The sequence below is a fragment of the Rhipicephalus microplus genome, chromosome 5 (assembly GCF_043290135.1).
Source record: "Rhipicephalus microplus isolate Deutch F79 chromosome 5, USDA_Rmic, whole genome shotgun sequence".
Classification (NCBI taxonomy): Eukaryota; Metazoa; Arthropoda; class Arachnida; order Ixodida; family Ixodidae; genus Rhipicephalus; species Rhipicephalus microplus.
This window is the reverse complement of record NC_134704.1, coordinates 49,591,117-49,613,280: the sequence shown is the minus strand read 5'-3', so window position 1 is coordinate 49,613,280 and position 22,164 is coordinate 49,591,117. Positions and strand designations below refer to the sequence as shown.

The 22,164-nt window shown below is 45.5% G+C and overlaps 1 protein-coding gene across 1 annotated transcript in view; it reads right to left on the bottom strand.

Moving 5' to 3' along the window:
* Positions 1 to 4,514: 4,514 nt before the first annotated feature.
* The window catches only part of Tsr1 (Tsr1 ribosome assembly factor), a 32,933-nt gene continuing 15,283 nt past the window's right edge, over positions 4,515 to 22,164 (bottom strand). The window contains exons 12-20 of the mRNA XM_037425573.2: positions 17,876 to 17,940; positions 17,020 to 17,112; positions 15,846 to 15,987; positions 15,141 to 15,192; positions 7,586 to 7,794; positions 6,689 to 6,791; positions 5,848 to 5,988; positions 5,542 to 5,616; positions 4,515 to 4,725 (exon numbers count right to left, since the gene is read on the bottom strand). Coding sequence (XP_037281470.2) covers positions 4,544 to 4,725; positions 5,542 to 5,616; positions 5,848 to 5,988; positions 6,689 to 6,791; positions 7,586 to 7,794; positions 15,141 to 15,192; positions 15,846 to 15,987; positions 17,020 to 17,112; positions 17,876 to 17,940 — 1,062 coding nt within the window. The 3' untranslated portion in view covers positions 4,515 to 4,543. The remainder of the gene's footprint in view (positions 4,726 to 5,541; positions 5,617 to 5,847; positions 5,989 to 6,688; positions 6,792 to 7,585; positions 7,795 to 15,140; positions 15,193 to 15,845; positions 15,988 to 17,019; positions 17,113 to 17,875; positions 17,941 to 22,164) is intronic.

Below are 22,164 nucleotides of genomic sequence, written 5' to 3'. Positions count from 1 at the left end.
GATGATGCATTTGGATTAAACGTGGCCATCTTAGTGTTGATTCAATTGCATTCTCGCATCATTTGTAAAACTTGAGTAGGTCTAATCATGTGCATGGTCAAGGTGAACACAACTGGCTTGGTGAACGAAATTGATGAACCACAAATTATTACGACCTTATCAAATTTCTCTTTCTTACTGTCTCCTCAATTAAACGTGCAGCTGTTATGTTTGTTGTTCCTACAACTTGAAGAAATCTAGCTCCTTCATGCTTCTTGTGGTATCTTTAATATTTCATTCATCTGCATGTTGATGAAAAGTGCAGATGTGCCACATTCTTGTATGAAAGTTGAACGCTGAAATCAGCATATGAAAGTATATTGACCAACAAATACTTAAATAAAGTCTATATTATTAAAAAAAATTGTTAGGAGTGTGCGATGCTTTGTTTCTATATGTACGTATATATACTACTGTATACCACTTGGTTCAAACTAAGACTTTTTTCCCATATATCTTTTGTAAATAATGCTGACGCATGTATGAAACTTAAAAAAAAAAAAAGGTTTAAATGTGGCTATTACCTATAAGTCTGAAAACCAGGGTCTCTACTTTTTCATTTTGCACGAACAGGGGATTTGTATAACCTAGAATAGAGAGGTGTTTGTTGTGACTACTGCAGATGATAATGGTAGTGCAATCTCCCTTACCACATTATGTGGAAGTCTTATCTGTGATATGGTACGTACTTGGCGTGGCAGCTTATAGAGCAAAGATTCTCGTGTTCATTATTTTGTATGTTTATGTACACTTGAACAAAATAAAGAAAGAAAAAAAGCATGATGCAGTGGTTGCAAGTAGTACTAGGGCTTTTTCCAGCTTGGTATCCCCAGTTTTTGAAAGGATCTAGCAATGCTTCGAAAAACACTGCCAGCTTTTGATTTCCATCAAGGAGCTTCACCAAAAACTGCCAACCAGTTACAACACCAGCTGTTTAAATTTTCTTTACACTCAGACACATTGCACTTGCATGAGTAGTGCAAGATGTGCCCACATGTGGCATCAGGGGTCAGCATTCTGTCACTCTCATCAATATGAAACGAATGAGAATGGCTTCATGCAGCTTTGCTGGTTGATACTGAAGGCCATGTTATACATTACACTTCTTTGCTGCTTGCTGCATTGTGTCGGGTGATAATCGACAAGTCAACTAGCCTTGCCAGTTACCACACATTGCAACACAACAGCGTTGCATCCTGCGCGTAATTGCGAGCAAACTACGCTTGCCTAGCTGTGCATTGAAGGTAATGAAAGCAAGTTATGCAAGACTTCCCGAGCCTTTTCTTGAACACTCAAAAAATTTCAAACATATATTAAAATGCAAGAAAGTGGCAATTGCTTAATTAAAAATAGCATTTAATTTTGTGGTGTCCATCACCGACATTGTACATACGCTCCCTTCGGTTATTGAACTGTCAAGATCATCAATCTTACGTGTGAATGACAGATCACTGACACACTAAGAGCAAGAATAAAACCACAGCATTTCCAGTCTGCAGACAGCTGCTACAATCGCAAAGCAACCCAAGTGGGCCTGATGGTAATACCTGTTAATAATGTTTATGAGTGCTGGTAATGCGATTGTGAAACTAGCTGTATCGGATATCGATTCAAGAGAAGAATAAAAATCAACTTGAAGGAGAACAAGGTTACCATATTCAGAAAATACCAAATTCCAGATTTACAGGCAATGAAGCAGAAATGTGACATTTCTTATAAAACTTCTAAAAATACATCTTGCAGTAAGTATTGAGGTGGGCGAGTTGTGAACAATGCATGTTTGTAAAAATCAGCCCAAAAAAAGATAGCGCACAAGATGAGACCGTGTCATCTTGTGCTGCGTCCTCTTTGCACCGATTTTAACAAACATGCCATATACTACCTCGCTTTCAGATTTACCTCCCTTGGGACCAATTCCACTTTTCTAGCTGTTCACTGAAATGACCAATTGATAACTTCATGTGTTGTGTGCTGCTTTATGTTAATTACAGGCAGCTGGCACTTTTTTCTTTACTAATTTTCACTCTTTGAGGACACTATTTAGGCACATTTAAATATTATTTTTTTGTGCAACTTGTCTGTTCCTAGCAAATAAATGTACTACAAGATATTGTACTGTATTGTGTGCAATGTCTTGATGACTGGATGATTAAAGCTGGTTTAATGGTGTCTTGGAATATTTTTGTTCTGCTTGTTCTTGGGTTAAGGTTCTCGTGTATCACATGCATTTACACTCATGTTCTGTATGATAGTTTGTAAGCTTCTTCAATGCATATCCCGCTTCTCTTTCGGATAAAGTTTGGTCTTGGTGATGGCCAGAAACCCTCATATTTCCAGTAATTTCATAAATCAACCAGAACTTTTTTAAAAATGTCAAAAGAGAAGTGACACCAACTTTACGCATGTCCCGTTTTTTGCAACAACGCATACTAGTTGTCGATTTACTAGTAACAATTCATATATTATTTATATGTAATATATGTAATATTGATTAGTAGGACCAGCATCGAACCCAATTCAAAACAGCTGCAAAGCCCGCCATTTTTCAGCGCTGCCAAGCGGTCGCCTCCCGCAGCCCCGCCCCAATTGAAAATGCGGCCACACAAAATGGTGACGCGTTCTTCAGTTGAAATTTCATCTGCTCAGCATGCACGTCCATCATAAGAGTCCAGAAGCGGCGATGAAAACACAGAGGAATATGAAATCGTGGCATGGTGAATGATTTTTGGGTTTGATCCTCTTCTGAGCAGCGATTCTGAAATCGATGCCGGACTGAGCAGCGACAAGTCAACTGGAGACGCATGCCTGAGCCGCGCTGGCTTGTAAGACATATGAACGCTGGGTGCATGTTCCTTGTTCGCGATGACCATAGCTTCAAATAATCGCATTCGTGTTCACGACACCATGACAAATCACCCAAAGCGGCACAACGAAAACACAGGATTCGTACTAATGCGCTGCACGAAGCAAGCGAAACAAAGCAAATGAAGCTGTTGCTAGGCAACCAGGCGTCGCCGCCAGACTGTACCATATGTAAACACCACGATGACAACACTGAAATTGTCGACGTCATCGCTGCTCGCTTATCGTCACTTGGCGCCTGAGGCCTGGTCTAGAAGCTCGCTGAGCACGTCAAAATACTGTCCATGTCTCATGGCCGGCAAAGCACTAATGAGCCTTGGATGCTCTTTGCATTCAAAATAGCATAATTTCTGCTTAACATACACGATTCATAGTTCGCTAAAAAAAACTCATGTGTACCAAGCAATCGAATGAACTCCACATCTCCAGTTTGAAACTTGGTGTCACTGCTCTTTTAATAGTGTAATTTCAGAATGCTAAAATCAGCTAGTGCTTCTGCTAATAAAAAAGATAAAAATAAAGGGAAATATTTTCATGTATAACGTGAAGAACCAATGAAATAACAGCTGGCAAAACATTGCACACTGTTTCACAGTGACAATACTAGTAAGCAATCGCTGGTGTGTGTGAGATACTATCAAAATGAATCAGTATGACAAAAGCAAGTTTGAGCAAGCACAGTCCATGAAAAAGTTGAAGGCATCATTAACCACTTTTCCAACTATAATTACGGTATGACCTCAGTATCAGGGTCTCTTGCCTCGCAAATTAATAGCCACAAAAATTTCTTAAGTCCATTCAGAACGAGCGGAGTTGCAGGTCAATGTCGCGTTTTCTCTCTCCTCTAGTGGCGACAAGCACTCTAGAAGTTAAGCAGGAAGGGATGGCATGAGCGAAAAAAGTTGTGTCAGTGCACGTACAACACACACAGGCAAACGTGAGCCGGTCCCTGGGAACAGTGCCTCCAATCTACGTGCAGGGTCTCCGAAACCTGAGAGAAAGAGAAAGACAGCCTAGGACAAGATGTGTTAACGCTTACCTCGCCATTACAGTCACCCCCGAGGAACGGACCAAGCCAGTCTCGAAACGTCGGGTTTTCTACAAGATTGTTGCTGGAGGTAATTCAACTTGCTTAGTAATGAAACATGTCTGCTCTTTCTAGTCGTTATTCCTAATTGCACGAGTATGGTTCATTGTGTAATGTTAGCAGACTATTATCAAGTGTGGCACCGTAAAATGGGAGCACCCCAAGGTAAGAAACACCAACAACATCCAAACAACCCTCTTGATTTATGTCGGCTATTTGGCTAATGGCATGCTATTTTGTGTTTGACGTTAAACAGCGAGCACAGGCAGCCCCGAAGCAAGCTAGGACGGACTGCTGTATAAAGAGAGCCTCACAAAATGGCAACTTCGCGCTTTGCTGGTGAACCATCCTTGCCGTACATGATTACAAGATTTGGTCAAGATGTTTAGCACCACATCTGCTTTCTGCAGCATGTGTTTTATCGCCAAGCCCAAGAGGTGGTTTGTGACCCTCTTTAGAGACTCTTCACAAAAAGGGCATTTTTTTCCGGTCACAACGAGACTCGGTACAAAATCTACACCCAGTGTTATAGTGAACCAGCAACAAATTTACATTTTATTCCATCAGGCTGAGTGCTTTGCACTCTTCCCCGTCATGACCCTCATAAAAGGGGGCAGGCTTCCTAACTTCGGGATCATACGTCCACTTGGGGAACATGCGTTTGTACAGGTGCATCAGCACGGTGTCCTGTGACTTCAGCTGGCCGTTGAAGACACACTTCATGTGTCCATGTGTGCCTGAGGAAAAGCACACCAAATCATGCCCATTTGTTCTCATGAAAGAAGATGAAGAGAGAAAAAAAAAAAAAAAACGGGCTGAAGCAATGAAAACAATGCTAGGCATTCTCATTCGTATGACCATAATGCAAGCTGGATTGCAATATAGACTGTGAATGGAACACGTACACAACAACATTGAACTACAAGTGTAATTGTGGTGTTCGCTTGACTCTCACTGTGGTTTCTGCAACTGAAACTTGACCGAATGATGAGCAACACAGTGACATGATTACATTAAACCACTTGGTGTTAGTGAGAAGCTTCTATTCTGGCCCAGTACATGATGGCTTTCACATCCATTGTAAGGTTCAGAAACGTCAAGTGCTGACAAGTCTGGGTGTTAAAGTACAGAGAATACGTACAGGAAGTACAGATGAATGTTTCCCAATATATTATGTTTTTGCACTAACATATACATATGCAGTAACATATCATGTATTATGTTTTTGCCGTAACAAGTACATTAATTTATCTATAAAAAGAACGAAATGGAGAGGTTGAGTACAACAAGTGCTGTTTAAATTTTCAAAGAAATCAGTTGCACAATTTGGTATGGTAAACATGTAGGAAGACCCTACAAAGATAGCTAGTAGGGTTTTCTCAAGAAACAAAAATTTGATAGCACACTTCCAGGAATAAAGAACTAACTTCATATCACTTTGCTCCAATTAAGCAGCTGGAAGGATTCCTTTCCTGGTTTTAAACGGAAGGAATGAATGTATGAATGACTGAATCAATCAAAAGCCTACAAAATAAGGGTGAGGAAGAACATACCAAGCGCTTCCTTAATGTGCCCCCTCCTTCCATACTTAGTCTTGAGTTCCACAGGTTTGAACCACATGATATCATCTGTTTCAAAAGACAAAATACAAAGCAGTGAGAAAAACAAGGTTGTTGTCCTCTTGCTCGTCTCCCCACAAAAATTTTTTCCCAAAACATGATAGGTCAGCTTTGAGACGAGCATATGCCACTGTAAATGCATACTTTCTATTACTACAGCAACTAAAATATATACTCGTACACATCAGTCCAAGATACACGAAAGCCAAACAATACACAAAAGCCACATAATCGACTCACCCCTGTCGAAGAACATGTAACGAACGACAGCAGACTTGCGGTTGATTTTGAAAGGGTGGCCACTCAGCACGGCTCGTTTGACGACAACGCGATCTGGATTGGCGCCAAGCACAGCGCCCGAGCCAACGAGCCTGTGTTGACCTATAAAAAATTGGGAGAGTATATTACGCATTCAGAAAAACTCGAAAATTGTATTGCTGCACCATACACATTGCTGCTGCCATAAATATGCGAACAATTTGTGTCACGATTTTGCAAGACAACAGCCACCAAAAAACTCTAAGTACGTATATCGGTCCTTCGTGTAGTCTTGTCTATAGGCGTACAAAGAGGCTTCTTGAATTTGAAGTCAAAACATCTTAATAACGTGAACTTTCCAAGTAAGTTGACATGATTACAACAGCTAAAGTGATGTGAAACACATGGGACAAAAAGAACGATATAATAGATGACCAAGGCTACGTGCCACCATGCCTTACTTTTTGTTCTGCGTGCCTTGAGCTATTATAGATGTAACAACAAACTCAAACATCGACCTAGGTGCAAGTTGAAATGCTTTGGTCAATGAATCAGTTGACTTTCAAAACTACAAGAAATTCAATTAAGATTCTAGTTTAGTGGATGTCGATAATGTTACTAAGTCCATAAGTTATAAGTGCATTTACAGATGTCTCCCAGTACAAATTTAGGTCACCAACAAGATTAAATTACGCCTACATCTGTATTACAGTGCTTTCAAGATATAATGCTTATGTCAGCATTAACCCAAAGTTATATTTTCTCAAGCATTTTTTTGTTTCGTTCCTACTGAGCGTTAATAGTGCTTATCATGGCTAAATACCATCATCGTCCTCGATGAAGACCACCGCTGAAGCAGGCGGGAAGATGATGGGCGCAAACATCGTTGCAACTGACACTGCGTCACTTCGTAAGAACCTGTCATACTGCAAAGAAATCAGAGTGTGAAAAAGAGGTATTAATGCTGTACATCTGTTTAGGACCTCCCAATCAACCACATTTTCTATATGTTTGTACATGCACATACAAGCAAGCCAAATTAAACAATTTCGGGGGAAGGGGGGATGGTTGAGCACACCCCCCTGGCTACACCACTGGAGTTTATAATGTAGTAATGCAGGTGCTGCCTTGCTTAACATTCATAAGTCACTAGTTTTTCTTTATTGGTATCCAAAACTAAGCGCATGCCCAATGATGCTCAGTTGGGCTGATCGCGCAGAAAAGATGAGCGTCTTATACTAAGGGACGACTTAAGTATGAATTTTTTCATGAAAACGTGCTAAAATAGTGGGGTGCGCCTTATACAACGGTGCGACTTATAATCAGGAAAGTACGGTAACTCTAAGTGACAAAGTATGGAAGCAACAAAGACCAGATAACCTCCTCATTTCACAACGGACGCTTTTCATAATCTACAAGTGTGTTTCACTGCCCTGCACTTTCACCCTATTAATGATAGCACCTGTCATGCTTTATGTGGAGAGGAGGCTCTAGTTGCATGTGCTGGGGTTAGTCAATTATGCGTGCTTGTATCATAAGAGCCCAGTCTACATTGCACACGTCAAACAGTCAAACTGCGCTTCAACACGATGTTTGCAGAAATTACTAGCCACCATTAGTAGGGCTAACTGCATTGCAGAAACGCTACCTTTACAATTACAAAAAGGGTTTATAATTCTAGCAAAACAGCATAAAGGCCTGAAAGAAACAGTGCCCTCACCTTGTGCTTGTCCCCGTTGGTGTGCGCCGAGAAGATGGGGCATGCAGAGAAGCGGCGATAGCCGATGTGGAACACCAGCCGCTCCTTGGACTTGATGGGGTTGGTGTAGCCGGGGTGCCGCTTGATGGCCACGTTCAGCACCGACATCTTTTGCTCATGCGGCAGCAGGCCAAACAGCACCAGCGGGTCCCCGCGCACCTGGAACTCATCTTTTGTCAAAATGGTAAAGGGGTCAGCATCGTCAGTATCAGAAGGAGTTGGTACAATCGAATGTTTCTAGCTGAAACGTGAACCTTACACGAATCACCACGACTAATGCGGTGGTGATGAATAGTATGTAAATCTGTCTTCCCTGTCACGTAAGGATAAGTTATAAGGGAAGCGTCTGCACATAATGTTACTAACACAGCAAAAATATATAGGTTGGAATGACTTCCAAATGCCCGTGTGAAATGCACGGGTATAAGCCAGAGGAAAGAGTTCAAAGCTCAGAGCTTCTCATGATCTGCATTGCGGTGCATTCAGCTGCATGGGGACCAGCCTTATCTAGAGGTTAAATTACAGGAAAACAATTAAGGGGGTTTTTAAGACTGCGCAGATGATGTGGACGACGCACAAAAGCATGAAAGGCGTTGTTCGATTGACTGCATATTGCCGCATGAATTCGCGTGGTTTTCGTGTGGAAGAGGACGAAGAGGTTGGGATTGAGCCGCTTTTTAATGCCGCATGAATTCGCGTGGTTTTCGTGTGGAAGAGGACGAAGAGGTTGGGTTGGAGCAGTTTTTCTTTTTGTCCTAGCTTGACGAGCAGTTCTGCGGAAGGTTTCCTTGAGTGAGACAAGATTGGTGGAGCTGCTGGGTACGACAACTGACGACGCACCCCATGCACAAGAGCCCATCCAGGAGCCGGAACACAAGCCCTGTGCCCGTGGACACGCCAGTTCACAGAACAAGCCGCCGCCAACGAGGCCTACCACCAGAGACACCGGCACAGCTTATCCATAGAGCGACTATGACTTCGCCTCAAGGCGTCATGGAAACTCCTACGTCGTCGGCACCAATTTATTGCACTGTCCAGAACCCGCTGATGCCTAGTCCCTTTCACGGAGAGCTGTTTGAGGATGTGGACGACTGGCTGAGCGAGTTCGAACACGTCGCAGCGATCAACTACTGGGACGAAGCCGCCAAACTCCGCAACGTCTACGCGTGTTTGAAAGACGGCGCCCGAACGTGGTTCATGAACAGAAGTGATGTCTTGACATCCTGGCGCGAGTTCCAGCATCGCCTCTTGGAGACCTACCGGAGCCCCGACCGCCGCGATCGTGCTGAACGTGCATTGCATTCACGCATCCAGATGCCTAATGAGACCGTCACCATGTACGTGGAGGACATGACGCAGCTTTTCAGGCGAGCGGATCCGGCAATGCCAGAAGAAAAAAAGCTACGCTATCTGATGCGAGGCGTGAAGGAGCAGCTTTTTGCTGGTCTAGTGCGGAGTCCTCCGAAGAGTGTAGCAGAATTCCTGACCGAAGCCACTACGATGGAGAGGGTACTTCATCAGCGGTCAGCCCTACTCAACCGGCAAGTGAATTCTGCATCACCTACTGAATTTTCCGCCAGCTTCGGGAGCAACAGCATTGAGTGGATTCGCGAAATCGTCCGCTCCGTCGTCCGCGAGGAAATCGCGAAACTACACGGGGCGAGACAGCCGGAGGTAAGCAGCATCACCAATATTATTCGGGACGAGGTCCAGCAGGTGCTTCACAGCCGTCGCCCTCAACCAACGGTTACAAATCTAGAACCACCTCCTGCGTCCACTGATGTTGGGAACCGCACATATGCCGAAGCTCTGCGCACTTCCATGCCGGTCTCAAGCCCTGCAGTCCCAATCCAGACGATGCCGCCAGTTTCAATTCAATCTGCGCATGCTGGTTTGGACATCGACGGTCGCCGTGCCCCTCCGCGGAAGTCCGATATTTGGCGTACGTCGGATAGAAGACCCCTCTGCTTCCATTGCGGTGAAGCCGGTCACATCTACCGGGAATGTCCATACCGACAACTTGGACTGCGCGGTTTCTCTATTCATTCGCCTCGTCCCCTAGTTGGTCAGAGGCCAAGAGAAATTGAGGACTACCTCGCGCAGCAACGTCTGCCTTTCCCACGGCGTCAATCGCGGTCTCCATCTCCACGACGACCCGCAGCTATTGGACCACGTCTCAGTACGATGGCACGGGGACGTTCCCCAAGCCCTCGTCGGGAAAACTGAAGGCAGCGACCTTCGGGGGCGAGGTCGCTGGGACTAAAAGTGCGGAAGACCTCCTATCGACGCTTCCACAAAACGCTGCAGACATTGAATTGACGTCTGAGTGCAGTGCGAGAGAAATGCCGGATTGTGCGTCTGAACCCAGTGGCCGAGTCTCACTCGACATTCCCGTGCTGATAGACGGTCTTCAGGTCAGCGCATTGGTGGACACAGGTGCAGATTATTCTATTATGAGCGGAAAATTGGCAACCAGTCTTAAGAAAGTGATGACACCTTGGAATGGGACGCGTATTCGCACTGCTGGAGGCCACGTTATTACTCCATTGGGTCGCTGTACCGCAAGAGTGGAAATACGCGAGTCAACGTTTGTGGTAACCTGCCTCGTACTACGCGACTGTTCTCGTCAGCTCATCCTTGGAATGGACTTCCTTCGAGAGAATGGCGCGATCATAAATCTCCGCGAGCGAATGGTGACTTTCTCGACGCAACTTGCAACCGATCGAGGCGCTGATAGCTGTCGTAGACCTGCGCTGCGTGTTGCCGACGAAAGCGTGACGTTGCCTCCCCGAGCGACTGCTTTCGTAGAAGTCACCTGTGAAGACCTCCAAGACGGTGACGTGGTCGCCGAGAGCAACGTATCCCTTTTGCTGCTTCAAGGTGTGTGTGCAGTGCGAAGCATTCTGCGTGTGCGTGACGGACGGTCGCAGATACTCGTCACAAATTTTAACTTCGAGCACCGACATCTTTTCCGCGGCACCACCGTGGCCTTCGGAGACCGTGTAGCGGATGTCACCGAGTGCTTCGCATCCGAGGAAATGGTTGATGGAGATAAGTTTCTGGACCACATCGACGTCAGTTCGAAGCTTTCGGACGAGAAGAAGGCCGCACTGCATACCCTGCTGAAGGAATTTAAATCTTGCTTCGCCTCTTCATCTAGAGTCGGTCAAACACCCCTCATAAAGCACCGAATTATTACCGACGATGATGTTCGCCCAATCCGCCAGCAACCTTACCGTGTTTCGGCTAAAGAACGCGAGACTATACAGACGCAGGTAAAGGAGATGCTTGACGACGGGGTGATACAACCGTCGAGCAGCCCGTGGTCCTCGCCAGTCGTTCTAGTAAAGAAGAAAGACGGAACGCTGCGATTCTGTGTTGACTACAGGAAACTCAATAGCGTCACCAAAAAAGACGTCTACCCGCTTCCACGGGTTGATGATTCTCTCGACAGGCTACGACACGCGAAGTATTTTTCATCGATAGATTTGAAGAGCGGCTATTGGCAGATAGAGGTCGATGAGCGAGACAGAGAGAAGACAGCGTTTGTAACTCCCGATGGGCTTTATGAATTCAGAGTTCTTCCTTTCGGCCTCTGTTCGGCTCCCGCAACATTCCAGCGAATGATGGATACCGTCCTCGCTGGCTTGAAGTGGCAAAGCTGCCTTGTATACCTTGATGATGTGGTCATCTTTGCCGAGAGTTTCGAAGAACATCTGAAGCGTCTAAGAATGGTTCTGGAAGCTATTCGTTCGGCCGAACTCACGCTAAAACCCCAGAAGTGCCATTTCGGCTACGATGAGCTGAAATTTCTGGGACATGTTGTGAGTGCGGATGGAGTGCGGCCTGACCCAGAAAAAACTGCAGCAGTCGCCACCTTTCCTGTGCCGTCAGACAAAAAAGCGGTACGGCGTTTTCTCGGCTTGTGTGCTTATTATCGCCGATTCATTACCAACTTCTCGACGATAGCCGAACCGCTCACGCGACTCACCCGAGATGATGTACCGTTTGCCTGGACTACAGAGCAAGAAGCAGCTTTCACAGAGTTACGGCAGCGAATGCAAGAGGCACCTGTTCTTGCGCATTTTGATGAGGACGCTGATACCGAAGTTCACACGGATGCAAGCAACGTCGGACTTGGCGCTGTCCTTGTACAACGGCACAACGGCGTAGAACATGTCATAGCTTACGCCAGTCGTACTCTCTCTCGAGCCGAGGCCAACTACTCCACTTCAGAGAAGGAATGCCTCGCAGTCGTGTGGGCAACGGCAAAGTTTCGACCTTACCTCTACGGCCGTCCCTTCAAGGTGGTGACCGATCACCATTCGCTGTGTTGGCTGGCCAATCTCCGTGACCCGTCTGGTCGTCTCGCTCGGTGGAGTTTGCGCTTGCAAGAGTTTGACATCATGATTGTGTATAGGTCTGGGCGCAAGCACGAAGATGCCGACGCACTTTCTCGAGCACCCGTGGGACATCCTGATATGGACTCGGAATATGCTGATGGTTTTCTCGGAGCCCTCAGTGATTCTGACTTTATGTCTAGACAGAGAGCCGATCAGGAATTGCGCCCTATTATTGATTCCTTAGAAGGCCGAAATTCTCACACTCCTCGGCGCATCGCTCGCGAATTGTCATCCTTTTGTCTAAGGAGGGGCATTCTTTACAAGAAAAATGCTCGAGGTAGCAACAAAGCCTTCCTCCTCGTTGTACCAGCCGACATGCGGGATGACATCCTCCTCGCGTGCCATGACGAGCCCACGTCGGGACACTTGGGCTACTCGCGGACTCTCGCCAGAGTGCGCCAGCAGTACTATTGGCCACGACTTTCGACCAGTGTACACCGCTACGTGCAAGGCTGCCGCGAGTGCCAGCGTCGCAAGACGCCACCCGTGAAACCTGCGGGCCTTCTCCACCCTATTACACCACCACGGACACCTTTCGACCTCGTAGGAATGGACCTTCTAGGACCCTTCCCTTTGTCGGCCACTGGTAACAAATGGATTATAGTGGCAACCGATTACTTGACCCGGTATGCTGAGACAAAGGCATTACCCCGCGGCACGGCGTCTGAAGTGGCGAAGTTCTTCGTGCAGCACATCGTCCTCCGGCACGGCGCGCCGTCATGTGTGATTACGGATAGAGGAACATCATTTACGGCACAAATGCTAGAGGACATTTTCAGACTGAGCTGCACGAGTCACCGAAAAACAACGGCTTACCACCCACAAAGTAATGGACTGACGGAAAGGCTCAACAAGACCATAGCGGACATGCTGTCAATGTACGTGGACGTGCAGCACAAAACCTGGGACGATATCCTCCCATACGTCACGTTCGCATACAATACGGCAATGCAGGAAACAACCCGATTTTCACCTTTCCACCTTGTTTATGGACGCAACGTACAAACGATGCTTGACGCTATGCTGCCGTACGATAATAGCGATGCTCTTTCTCCAGAAGCCGAGCAATACACGCAGTACGCCGAAGAGGCTCGTCAACTGGCTCGCGTGAACATCGGTCACCAACAAGACGCAGATGCACGACGTTACAACCTTCGCCGTCGAAACGTCGCATACCACCCGGGTGAACGAGTGTGGGTGTGGACTCCTGTCCGACGACCAGGCTTGTCTGAAAAGCTTCTGAGCCGTTATTTCGGACCATACAAGGTTATCCGACGTGTGAGTGACCTTACATACGAGTACTTCCGGACGGCACAGTGTCGTCACGTCGACAACATCGGCCCGAAACTGTGCATGTCGTACGACTCAAGCCGTACTACACACAATAGTCTCTGTGCTTGCGAGTTACTTCGCAAACGTGACAGTGATCTCATGTGGTGTTTTTTTTCTTGACTCTTCCACTGGTGCTGTTGTGTTCGCGCATGGTCCAAGTGCTTGTGCGCCCTCTTTGTTTTCCCTGGCACTCACTTTGTCATTCTCTGCGTCAACGCGTGTTCTAATTATGGGTTTTTTTTTTTCTTCTTCTTTTTATTTAGAAGCATCGAGTCGATGCTTTTTAAAAGGGGGGACTAATGCCGCATGAATTCGCGTGGTTTTCGTGTGGAAGAGGACGAAGAGGTTGGGATTGAGCCGCTTTTTAATGCCGCATGAATTCGCGTGGTTTTCGTGTGGAAGAGGACGAAGAGGTTGGGTTGGAGCAGTTTTTCTTTTTGTCCTAGCTTGACGAGCAGTTCTGCGGAAGGTTTCCTTGAGTGAGACAAGATTGGTGACAATATTGTCAATCAATCAACCAACCAATCAATGAATAAGTTTTTATCATGATACCGTATTTACTCGATTCCACCGCGCCCTCGATTGTAACGCGCACCCAATTTCCACCGCGAAAAAAAAAAAAAAACCCGTAAGACATCGATTGCAACGCGCACCCATTTTTATCGTTGGCCCGCACGATCACACCACTCGAAAAAACGACTCCTTTCGGGAGCGTCTTCCATTTAAATATGAGGTACGGGCGAAGCTTGTGCCCATCTGACGTGTAACAGAGCATTGCCGTCACTGTAGTTTTACCGTGGACCGATGTCAGCACGCAAACTTGCTTCGCCCCCTTCTTCTCGACGGTTGTGGTGCCAGGCATGTCGAAGTAAAGAGGTGTCTGATCGGCATTCCCGAATTGCCCAAGCAGGTAGCCGTTGTTGCGCCGCAAGTTTAGGACGAACCTCTGAAAACTGTGAAGCTTTTCATCGTACTCCTCCGCAAAACTTTTCGCATATGCATGTTTCCCTTTGGAGGGAAAGGCCTTTCCTCTTCATAAGGTTAGTTAGCCAGCACCTGCTCGCTTTAAACTGGCTCCGCATCAGACCGTTTTCCAAGACTAATTGCATAGCCCGCACTTGGAGCAGTTCTGTCGTCACAGGCCGCTGTGCCGCTCGCTGCTCAAGCACATACTCGCCGAGCAGCTCTTTAATTTGCGGAAACCGACCCTGCTGTAGTCCACTGAAGCCTTTGCGTGAAGCTTTGCTGTCGACAATCTTTTGCTTTTGTTTCCGCCGGTCCTGCACGCACGTTTCGGGAACTCCGAACGACCGCGATGCGGCCCGATTTCCGTTCGTTTCTGCACACGCGATGGCTTTTCTTTTAAAAGCGGCATCGTGGTGCACTCGAGTTTTTGGAGTCGGCCCTTCCACGCCGTCGATGCTAATGCACTACTAGATGACGAACTCCCCAGCACACGTACGAAGCGCCGCACATGGGAAACACATAGGCAGAAACGGCCGACGCGCCATGCCGACGCACGTAGGGGGCGGCCATTTTGGATTTGCCGATGGCAATAGATTGACCGTAATTTTTTTGTTCGTACTCGATTCTAACGCGCATGCGATTTATGAACTCGCTTAACCGGAAAAAAGGTGCGCGTTAGATTCGAGTAGTTACGGTAATTACACTGCCAGTGCCTCGAAAAAAAAATAAGCAAAATTAACTAATCCTCCTAGTTTCCCCACATGAAACATGGAATCAGAACAACATAACCAGACAGTGACACTCTAGATGCTTACCATAAATATTTCGTGGGACATTAGCGATGTGCACGGTGACGTACCAGCCAGGCTGCAAAAAGTGAACAGCTTTTGTCATTCACGAAGGAGAAAAAACGAATCTCTACACATTTCGTGTAATAGGAGTAGGCCCATTCAAGTCAGAAATAAGTTTACAGGCAAAATTGCATTAACCAGCCTTGTGTAAAACTAATTTCATAAACTTTACCCACCGGCTTGTAGAATTTGAACGAAACCAAGTGATCTCACTGTCAATCGAGCTTCTTGAATGCAAAAGGAGACACTGGTGAAATATGTTTACTTGCACACACTGAGCAAGCAGGAAAATTACATTGTCAGTCATGAAACAATCAGTTAAACGAAAAATAATTTACTCTGCACATGAAACCTTAAAAATTTCTGTCTAAGGCGGGCAAAAAGGAGAAACGTAACTTTTAACACTAGTGTGTCCAGTGAGTTGAAAAACTAATTGTTGTCACGAGCTGAACAACACTACTATAGCAAATGCTAGGAACTCTCGTTTTTTTACTCCGGTCAAGCGCTGTGTCTTCGGTTCTTGCTTCGTCTAATTAGTTTTTTGTGTGTAATGGAGAAACAACCAGTTTGAACCTTCACAATAATAAGTTAACCCTGTTATATACAATGGAAAGAAAATTTCAACAATACGCAGGCAGAAACGGGCAAGTTAAGGAACGGCACACCCACCATGGCACCTTCCTTTTCTTCAGACAAGACCCGTTTCTTGGTCCTCGCAAAGTTCTCAAACTGGAACACGCGGGCGTAGTCGAGAGGAAGGTTCTCTTTGGGATCCCAAGGAGACGAGTGAAAGCTCTTCAAGCCACGATACCTGCGTGACGTAGACGTGCGGTCAGGCGTCGAAAGACTGGGTGCTACGCAACACACAGCATTGCACAGAGTGCAGAAACACTGAAAAGTACTACAAAAAAAAGAAGGCAGCTTTGCACATAAACAGTGCCAAGCCTCAAGGAAGTGTGGGACTGGGCAGCCTTTTTTGCTTCTCTTTGCTTTTCTTTTCCTTCCCTCTTCTAGTATTTTTTCCTTTTCTATGCTACAGAAATTTAATAATGCAGCTTAAAGGGACACTAAAGTCAACTACCAAGTCGAAGTTGATTGTTAAAATGGTGGTCCGGAAACCTCGTAGCATTACTTTTGTACCAAGGAAGGGCCTGTTTCGAAATAAAATCCCGTTTTAGCGCTCCGCATTCAATTAGCACACTTAAAACTACCGCCTATGCGGACCGACCGTTCTCGACTCACGTCACTGTTGCCATGCGCAACGTTGCCTGGCTTTACTGCGTTAGTAGCAGACCAAAGCAGTGGGAGCCATAGCAGCAACAACGGCCATTGATCAATTTCCCGCCACTGACTCCAAGATTGCAGACGTTTTTGTTTCAACTGTGCCCCGCTAGATGGCACCACCTGTTCATAGAATTTTTGATCCACTTGTGTCATTTCTCATAGTAATATCCGGCGGTTCTTTTTTTTTTTTTCATGAATCAAACAGAAACGAACAAGCAGAATTTTGTTGCATTTCTTGATGCATGGAAGGTTCTTTATTTAGTGCAGTTAGATCGATTGCTAGTGGTTAACTGTAGGCGGCCCGTTTGAAGTCATCGGGATCATTTTGAAAATGTCCTACTGCGGCGCATGTGTTCTTGTGCATTCACCTTAATTTCTCTGTAAGTAGGGCACTTTCTTTAATAATATTGTCGTTTTAATTGTCATGCATTGAGCTTTCACTCTGATGCAAATTGTTATTTTACTTTAGTGTCCCTTTAAGGGAGAACTAGTGGGAGAAAAGACTGTAGTATAGTTTGTTTTTATGTCTGTGCCAGCTCAAGAAACCGTACTTGCTTACCTCGCAAACCTCTTTCGCGCGGACTGGTCGAGGGGAGTGTCGATTTCATCGGGAAACATCTGGTCCATGCGCTCCTCCCTGAACCTCACCAGACTAAAGAAAGAAAGAAAGCAATTTCGTAAGGGCACCAGCACTGCTTTCAATGTATACGAACACTTTTACATGAAATCGAGCATGATTGATGATTGATTGGTGGGGTTTAACGTCCCAAAACCACTATTTGATTATGAGAGACGCCGTAGTGGAGGGCTCCGGAAATTTTGACCACCTGGGGTTCTTTAACGTGCACCCAAATCTGAGTACACGGGCCTACAACATTTCCGCCTCCATCGGAAATGCAGCCGCCACAGCCAGGATTGGATCCCGCGACCTGCGGGTCAGCAGCCGAGTACCATAGCCACTAGACCACCGTGGCGGGGCAAATCGAGCATGATGAAGAGATACGAATATTTGCATACTGAAAGGTATCATGCCTAACATGAGGCAATTTAGACGTATCTGGCTTTAAATGAACAATACGGGCTTTGTATTTCCAACAAGAAGTAGCAAAGTCGTTGCTGAAGGTGAAATATGGGCCTAGTTTCCATGCTTAATGAAGAGGCACACCCAGTGGAGCATTGCAAAATATAAAAAGATATGCGGATTTGTTTATTCATTTATTTATTACACCCTAAATGTCTGAGGGCATTACAGAGAGCTGCTGTATAAGTGTAACAGAGATAAACTAGTCAGTTAACATGAAAGGTATCCAATGTCAAGATCCTTATCAACTTTGCTTTTGAATATGTGATTCATGAGAAAGGGAAAAGGAGGTGGCAAGCAATTCCAGCAATAACGTTGTAAGAGAGCCTCTCACCTAGCCTTTTCCTCTTCTAAATCGAGATGGTTGTCATAGCCCTCCTTTCCACCCGCAATTGAGATCTGAAATGCATTTCATATCATGCAGAATGGCTTGAGCAAAGTGGACCACTGAATGCAAAACATGATGTCTAGCGGCATGTACATAAGGAACCAAAAGAGATTTTTCGTGCACTACGTTGTCTTCAGCACCGAAGAAACCAAATTCTACAGCATAAAGAATCCGCTTTATTGTTGTATACTTAAGAACATCTGCTCACATCCAATGCAAGCATTAAACTTAACAGACGGCTTACAGCAGTCCACTACTCTCAAGACCAGGAAATGCTTACAACAAGCAAAGCGAGTGCGAATAACACAAGAACTCGGTTCCAAGACAAGTAAGGCTCAATGGTTGACCAAATTGGTTTGGCAGGCTTGTGTAACTTATCAACCACTACTTCCTGCAATCGAAATAGCAAGCCTGTAGCCCTGTTATTGAAACACATGCTGCCAGTTGTGATCAAAAGTATTAATAATCTTAAGCTACATAAAACTGGCCCAACTACAAACAATCCTGTAAATTTTTTTCTTTATTCTTCTAATATGGTACATGGCGGCAGTCATGGGCACGTTACCAGTAAAAAGTAACAGTGTTACAGTTATCGATTTTGTTACAGTAACTTGTTACAGTTACTGTTACAGTGACAGTAACTTGTTACAGTTACAGTGAAAAAGTAACGTCCTTACTTTTCTGTTAATGTATAAAAATTGATTCAAAACAAATGATATATTTTAATTAATAAAGACGTAGGAAGGCATGCAGGTAGTGAAAGTTGCATGTTGTGAAACCCTAGAACGATGCTGCACAGAACCATAGTTTTGACCTAAACAATGTGTGTGTGTGTGGGGGGGGGTTGGAGGCTTCAGGAAACGTGGTTCATTTGCTACGACGCACCAGCTTGCAACAGCAACCCGCGGCCCCCTACGGAGCGTTTGCACGGACATGTGTGACTAATGAACTTATTGACCTCCGCTTAATTTTTTTTTTTTTGCCAGTGTCTACTGAGGATACCACCTGCATAGGAGGCGAAACGTCAATCACTTTGTTTATAATTGTTGTGTTAACTCGAAGTAGAGCTGTCACAGTCAGTTACAAACCCATTTCAAATGCTTCAGGCTTTAAGCAGTTTCATGCTGCTGTTTTCTAGCCACCTGTCAAACGCGACTTACTGGAAGCCTCAGATGTAGGAATGTTCATCGACATACCAAGAAAAGAGATAGAAGTTCTAGTGACAAAAAAGAGATGTATATATATAAATATTCCCCTTCCCCACAAAAAGAAAAGTCTGGGGAAGGGCAAGTGAACTTGGCAAGGTGTTCAGTGGCGACATTATTGATTTACGACATGTTGTTTTACAAATAAACATACCCTCTAGACACACTTCGCTTCAAACCGGCCAGACAGGCCTTTGTCAAATATGTTTACCTTAAGACATGTAGTATACAAGTAAACTCCGAACTCGGTCTTCTGCCGGGAAGATGTTCCTCTTAGCAACCTGTTCTATTAAACTGCGATGGGAGCCGTGGAAAGTCGAAAGGTGGAGAGGGTATTGCAAAGAAGAAAGTTCGAAAAAATGGAAAGCTTGTAACGTCAGCCTTTAACGAGTGTGGCCGTTGGATGATTGTTAACAAAACAGAAGTAGCTGTAACTGTATTTTTGTTACAGTTACTGTAAATTAAAGTAACCAGTAACAGTTACAAGTTACTCTAAATTAAAAGTAACTAGTTTCTTGTAACACATTACTAGTAACTAGTTACTGCCCAAGACTGCATGGCGGGCTCTTGCTCAAGCTTCTACTTACACGGCAGTAACACTATTGCCCCGGCGATAGAGAGTTAGAACAGACTGACAGCGACACTGAACTAATCTAGCGTCACTTTTGACTTCCTTACAATGAAGCTTCACTGTACACGTTAAATAATACAACATGCCAGGGCAATCAAGGTCTCTGTGAATGGCAATGGCAAAGTAAACTCATTGTTGGTATACATACTTGGTTCATAATGCCAAGCCAAAGAAAAGATTCAGCGCACCTTAGATGAAAACAAGAAGGGTTATACACTAATTGCCATAGGCACTCAGCTCTGTTATCTGGCATAGCGACTAGATTAAATTATCTTGCAAGTTCATGCCTAACCCCTCTAGTACTCGCCTTAAAGGGCCACTCACAAGGTTTGACAATTTTGAGCTGACAAGCGCAATACGTAGATAGGGTGTTCGCAATCACGTCGGCCAAAATTTGCAATGCTACGCGCCGCGAAAATCAGTAAAATTTCAGGATGAATGCTGCTCCCCCTTTCTTTTGCTTTGGCACCCAGAGAATGAGGGCATGACATGCACGCATGAATGACCCTACGTACACGGCAGTGCAGTGACGTTGGTCCTCTACGTAGACGACTGTGCTCTGACGTTGCCAACAGTGGCATGTGACATGATGAAAATTATTTAACATGACAAGTGTAGTTTGTGCAATTTGTAGCTTGAAGAGATTAATAAAACTCTAGATAAATGATGAGACGCTATAAACAAATGTGCACATTTTCTTTTCATTTTTTCCTTGTGGATTTAAATGAGATGAGGGGCTAATGCGCTGGCGTTTCGCATGTGTTCGTGTCCCCGTGGTCAGCGCATCGAGCAGACGACAGCTGTGGAAGCGAAAGTAACGCTCCTATGCATTCGCGCACCCATTGTGCTCATCTGTTCCACGACGTCTAAGCTAGCGTTTGCAAACTATCTTGCAGAAACAAGCAGTAGACCACAATACAATGCTGGTCAAACAAACAAACGCCGCTCGCGTGTTTAGGGGTTGTTCGGGCACGTCATGCAGACGTGACCTTGTGGTCGGATGCTGGAGAGGAGCGCGGTGGAGCGGCAGGGGTTTCGAGCTCACCTCCTCTCATCATTGTTTCGTGCCATTTCAAAAAAGCAGTTTTCTCAGCTCGTAATGAACCGACTGAAAAAAATTTTGTGGCATAATGCTCCTTTGGACACAACAACTTCCACGGTCTAAAGAAAATTTGTTATGGGGCCTGATGAGTGGCGCTTTAAAGGGGCTGTAGAGCCCTTCTGTAAGTACTCGTTGGACAACCTGACTATCGGAGTTCAATGCTTCAAGAACTGACAATCTCAAAAATTTTTAGAATCTATAAAGCACAAGTGGAGTAACAGCGATTTGCCGCAGGGGGAATTACAAGAGAGCAAACAGGTAAGACCTTACAGCAGCTCATATCAAGATCATGAGCACTTTTTTCTCTTTTTTTTTTTCCTTTGAATGCACGGCTCACTTTTCATGAGATCCTGAGTGTACTGGTGTAACTCTCAGTCATGCGTATTTTTAGCCCTGCAGAACATAGTGCGGGTGCACTGTGACACTCTACAACAGCTTACAGTGCCCTGACGGCAACTAAGCAGATACTCAGTTCAGCCAATGGCAATAAGTACGATTTGGCTTATACCCTGACACTCGGGCTGCCTAAAGTCTTTTACACAAAGGGACATCTTTCAGAAAGGCGTTCGGGCGCAGTGACACATGACAAAGGAGTGACACCTTTTGTAGCAGATTCTTCCTGGAAAAGCCACAGAAAAGCAGACCCCGCACCTACTTTTTTTCGTGCAGTAAGGGTGTACTCTCACATACAGCGTGCATCGTTTTTCAATAGAAGAAAACGTGTCGAAACACTGCGGTAACCTGTGAGTATATTTTTGCGCTGAGAAAAAGTTTTCATTTTCAGCAGTAATGCGACTTGTTGAAAGTGAAGGTTTACAGCCTACCTATACTCTCAAATGCCAGCATTCTGTCACTAACAACGCCATGTTAGTGTTGGCAGTGGCAGTTGCCGTGTGCTGCCAGTGCGCAGCAAGAGACGCTCACTGGTGTTCCTGCCATACACAATCTGCGTCCTACAAAAACGCTTGGCAAGAAGCGCATAAGGAGCGAGTCGGTTGTGTGCTGGGATATCGTTGACCTTTCGTGGCACACTCTTTTTTTGTGTGCAGTTGTTTACTCTTGTGATGTAAAGGCGTGTCTCTGCGCTCTTTTAGAAAAAAAAAAATGGCAGCATATCCACGGAGTGAATGATGGATAGTGGGGCGAAGCATCCATCCGTCCATTCGTTCTTGCTTCCGTCCATCCATACGTGCGCCTGTGTGGCTGCCCGTGCGTCCACCCGCCCGTCTGTGCGTGCGTCTGTTCGTGCGTCTGCACGTCCATCTGTGCGTCTGTCCCTGCGTTTGTTTATGCAACC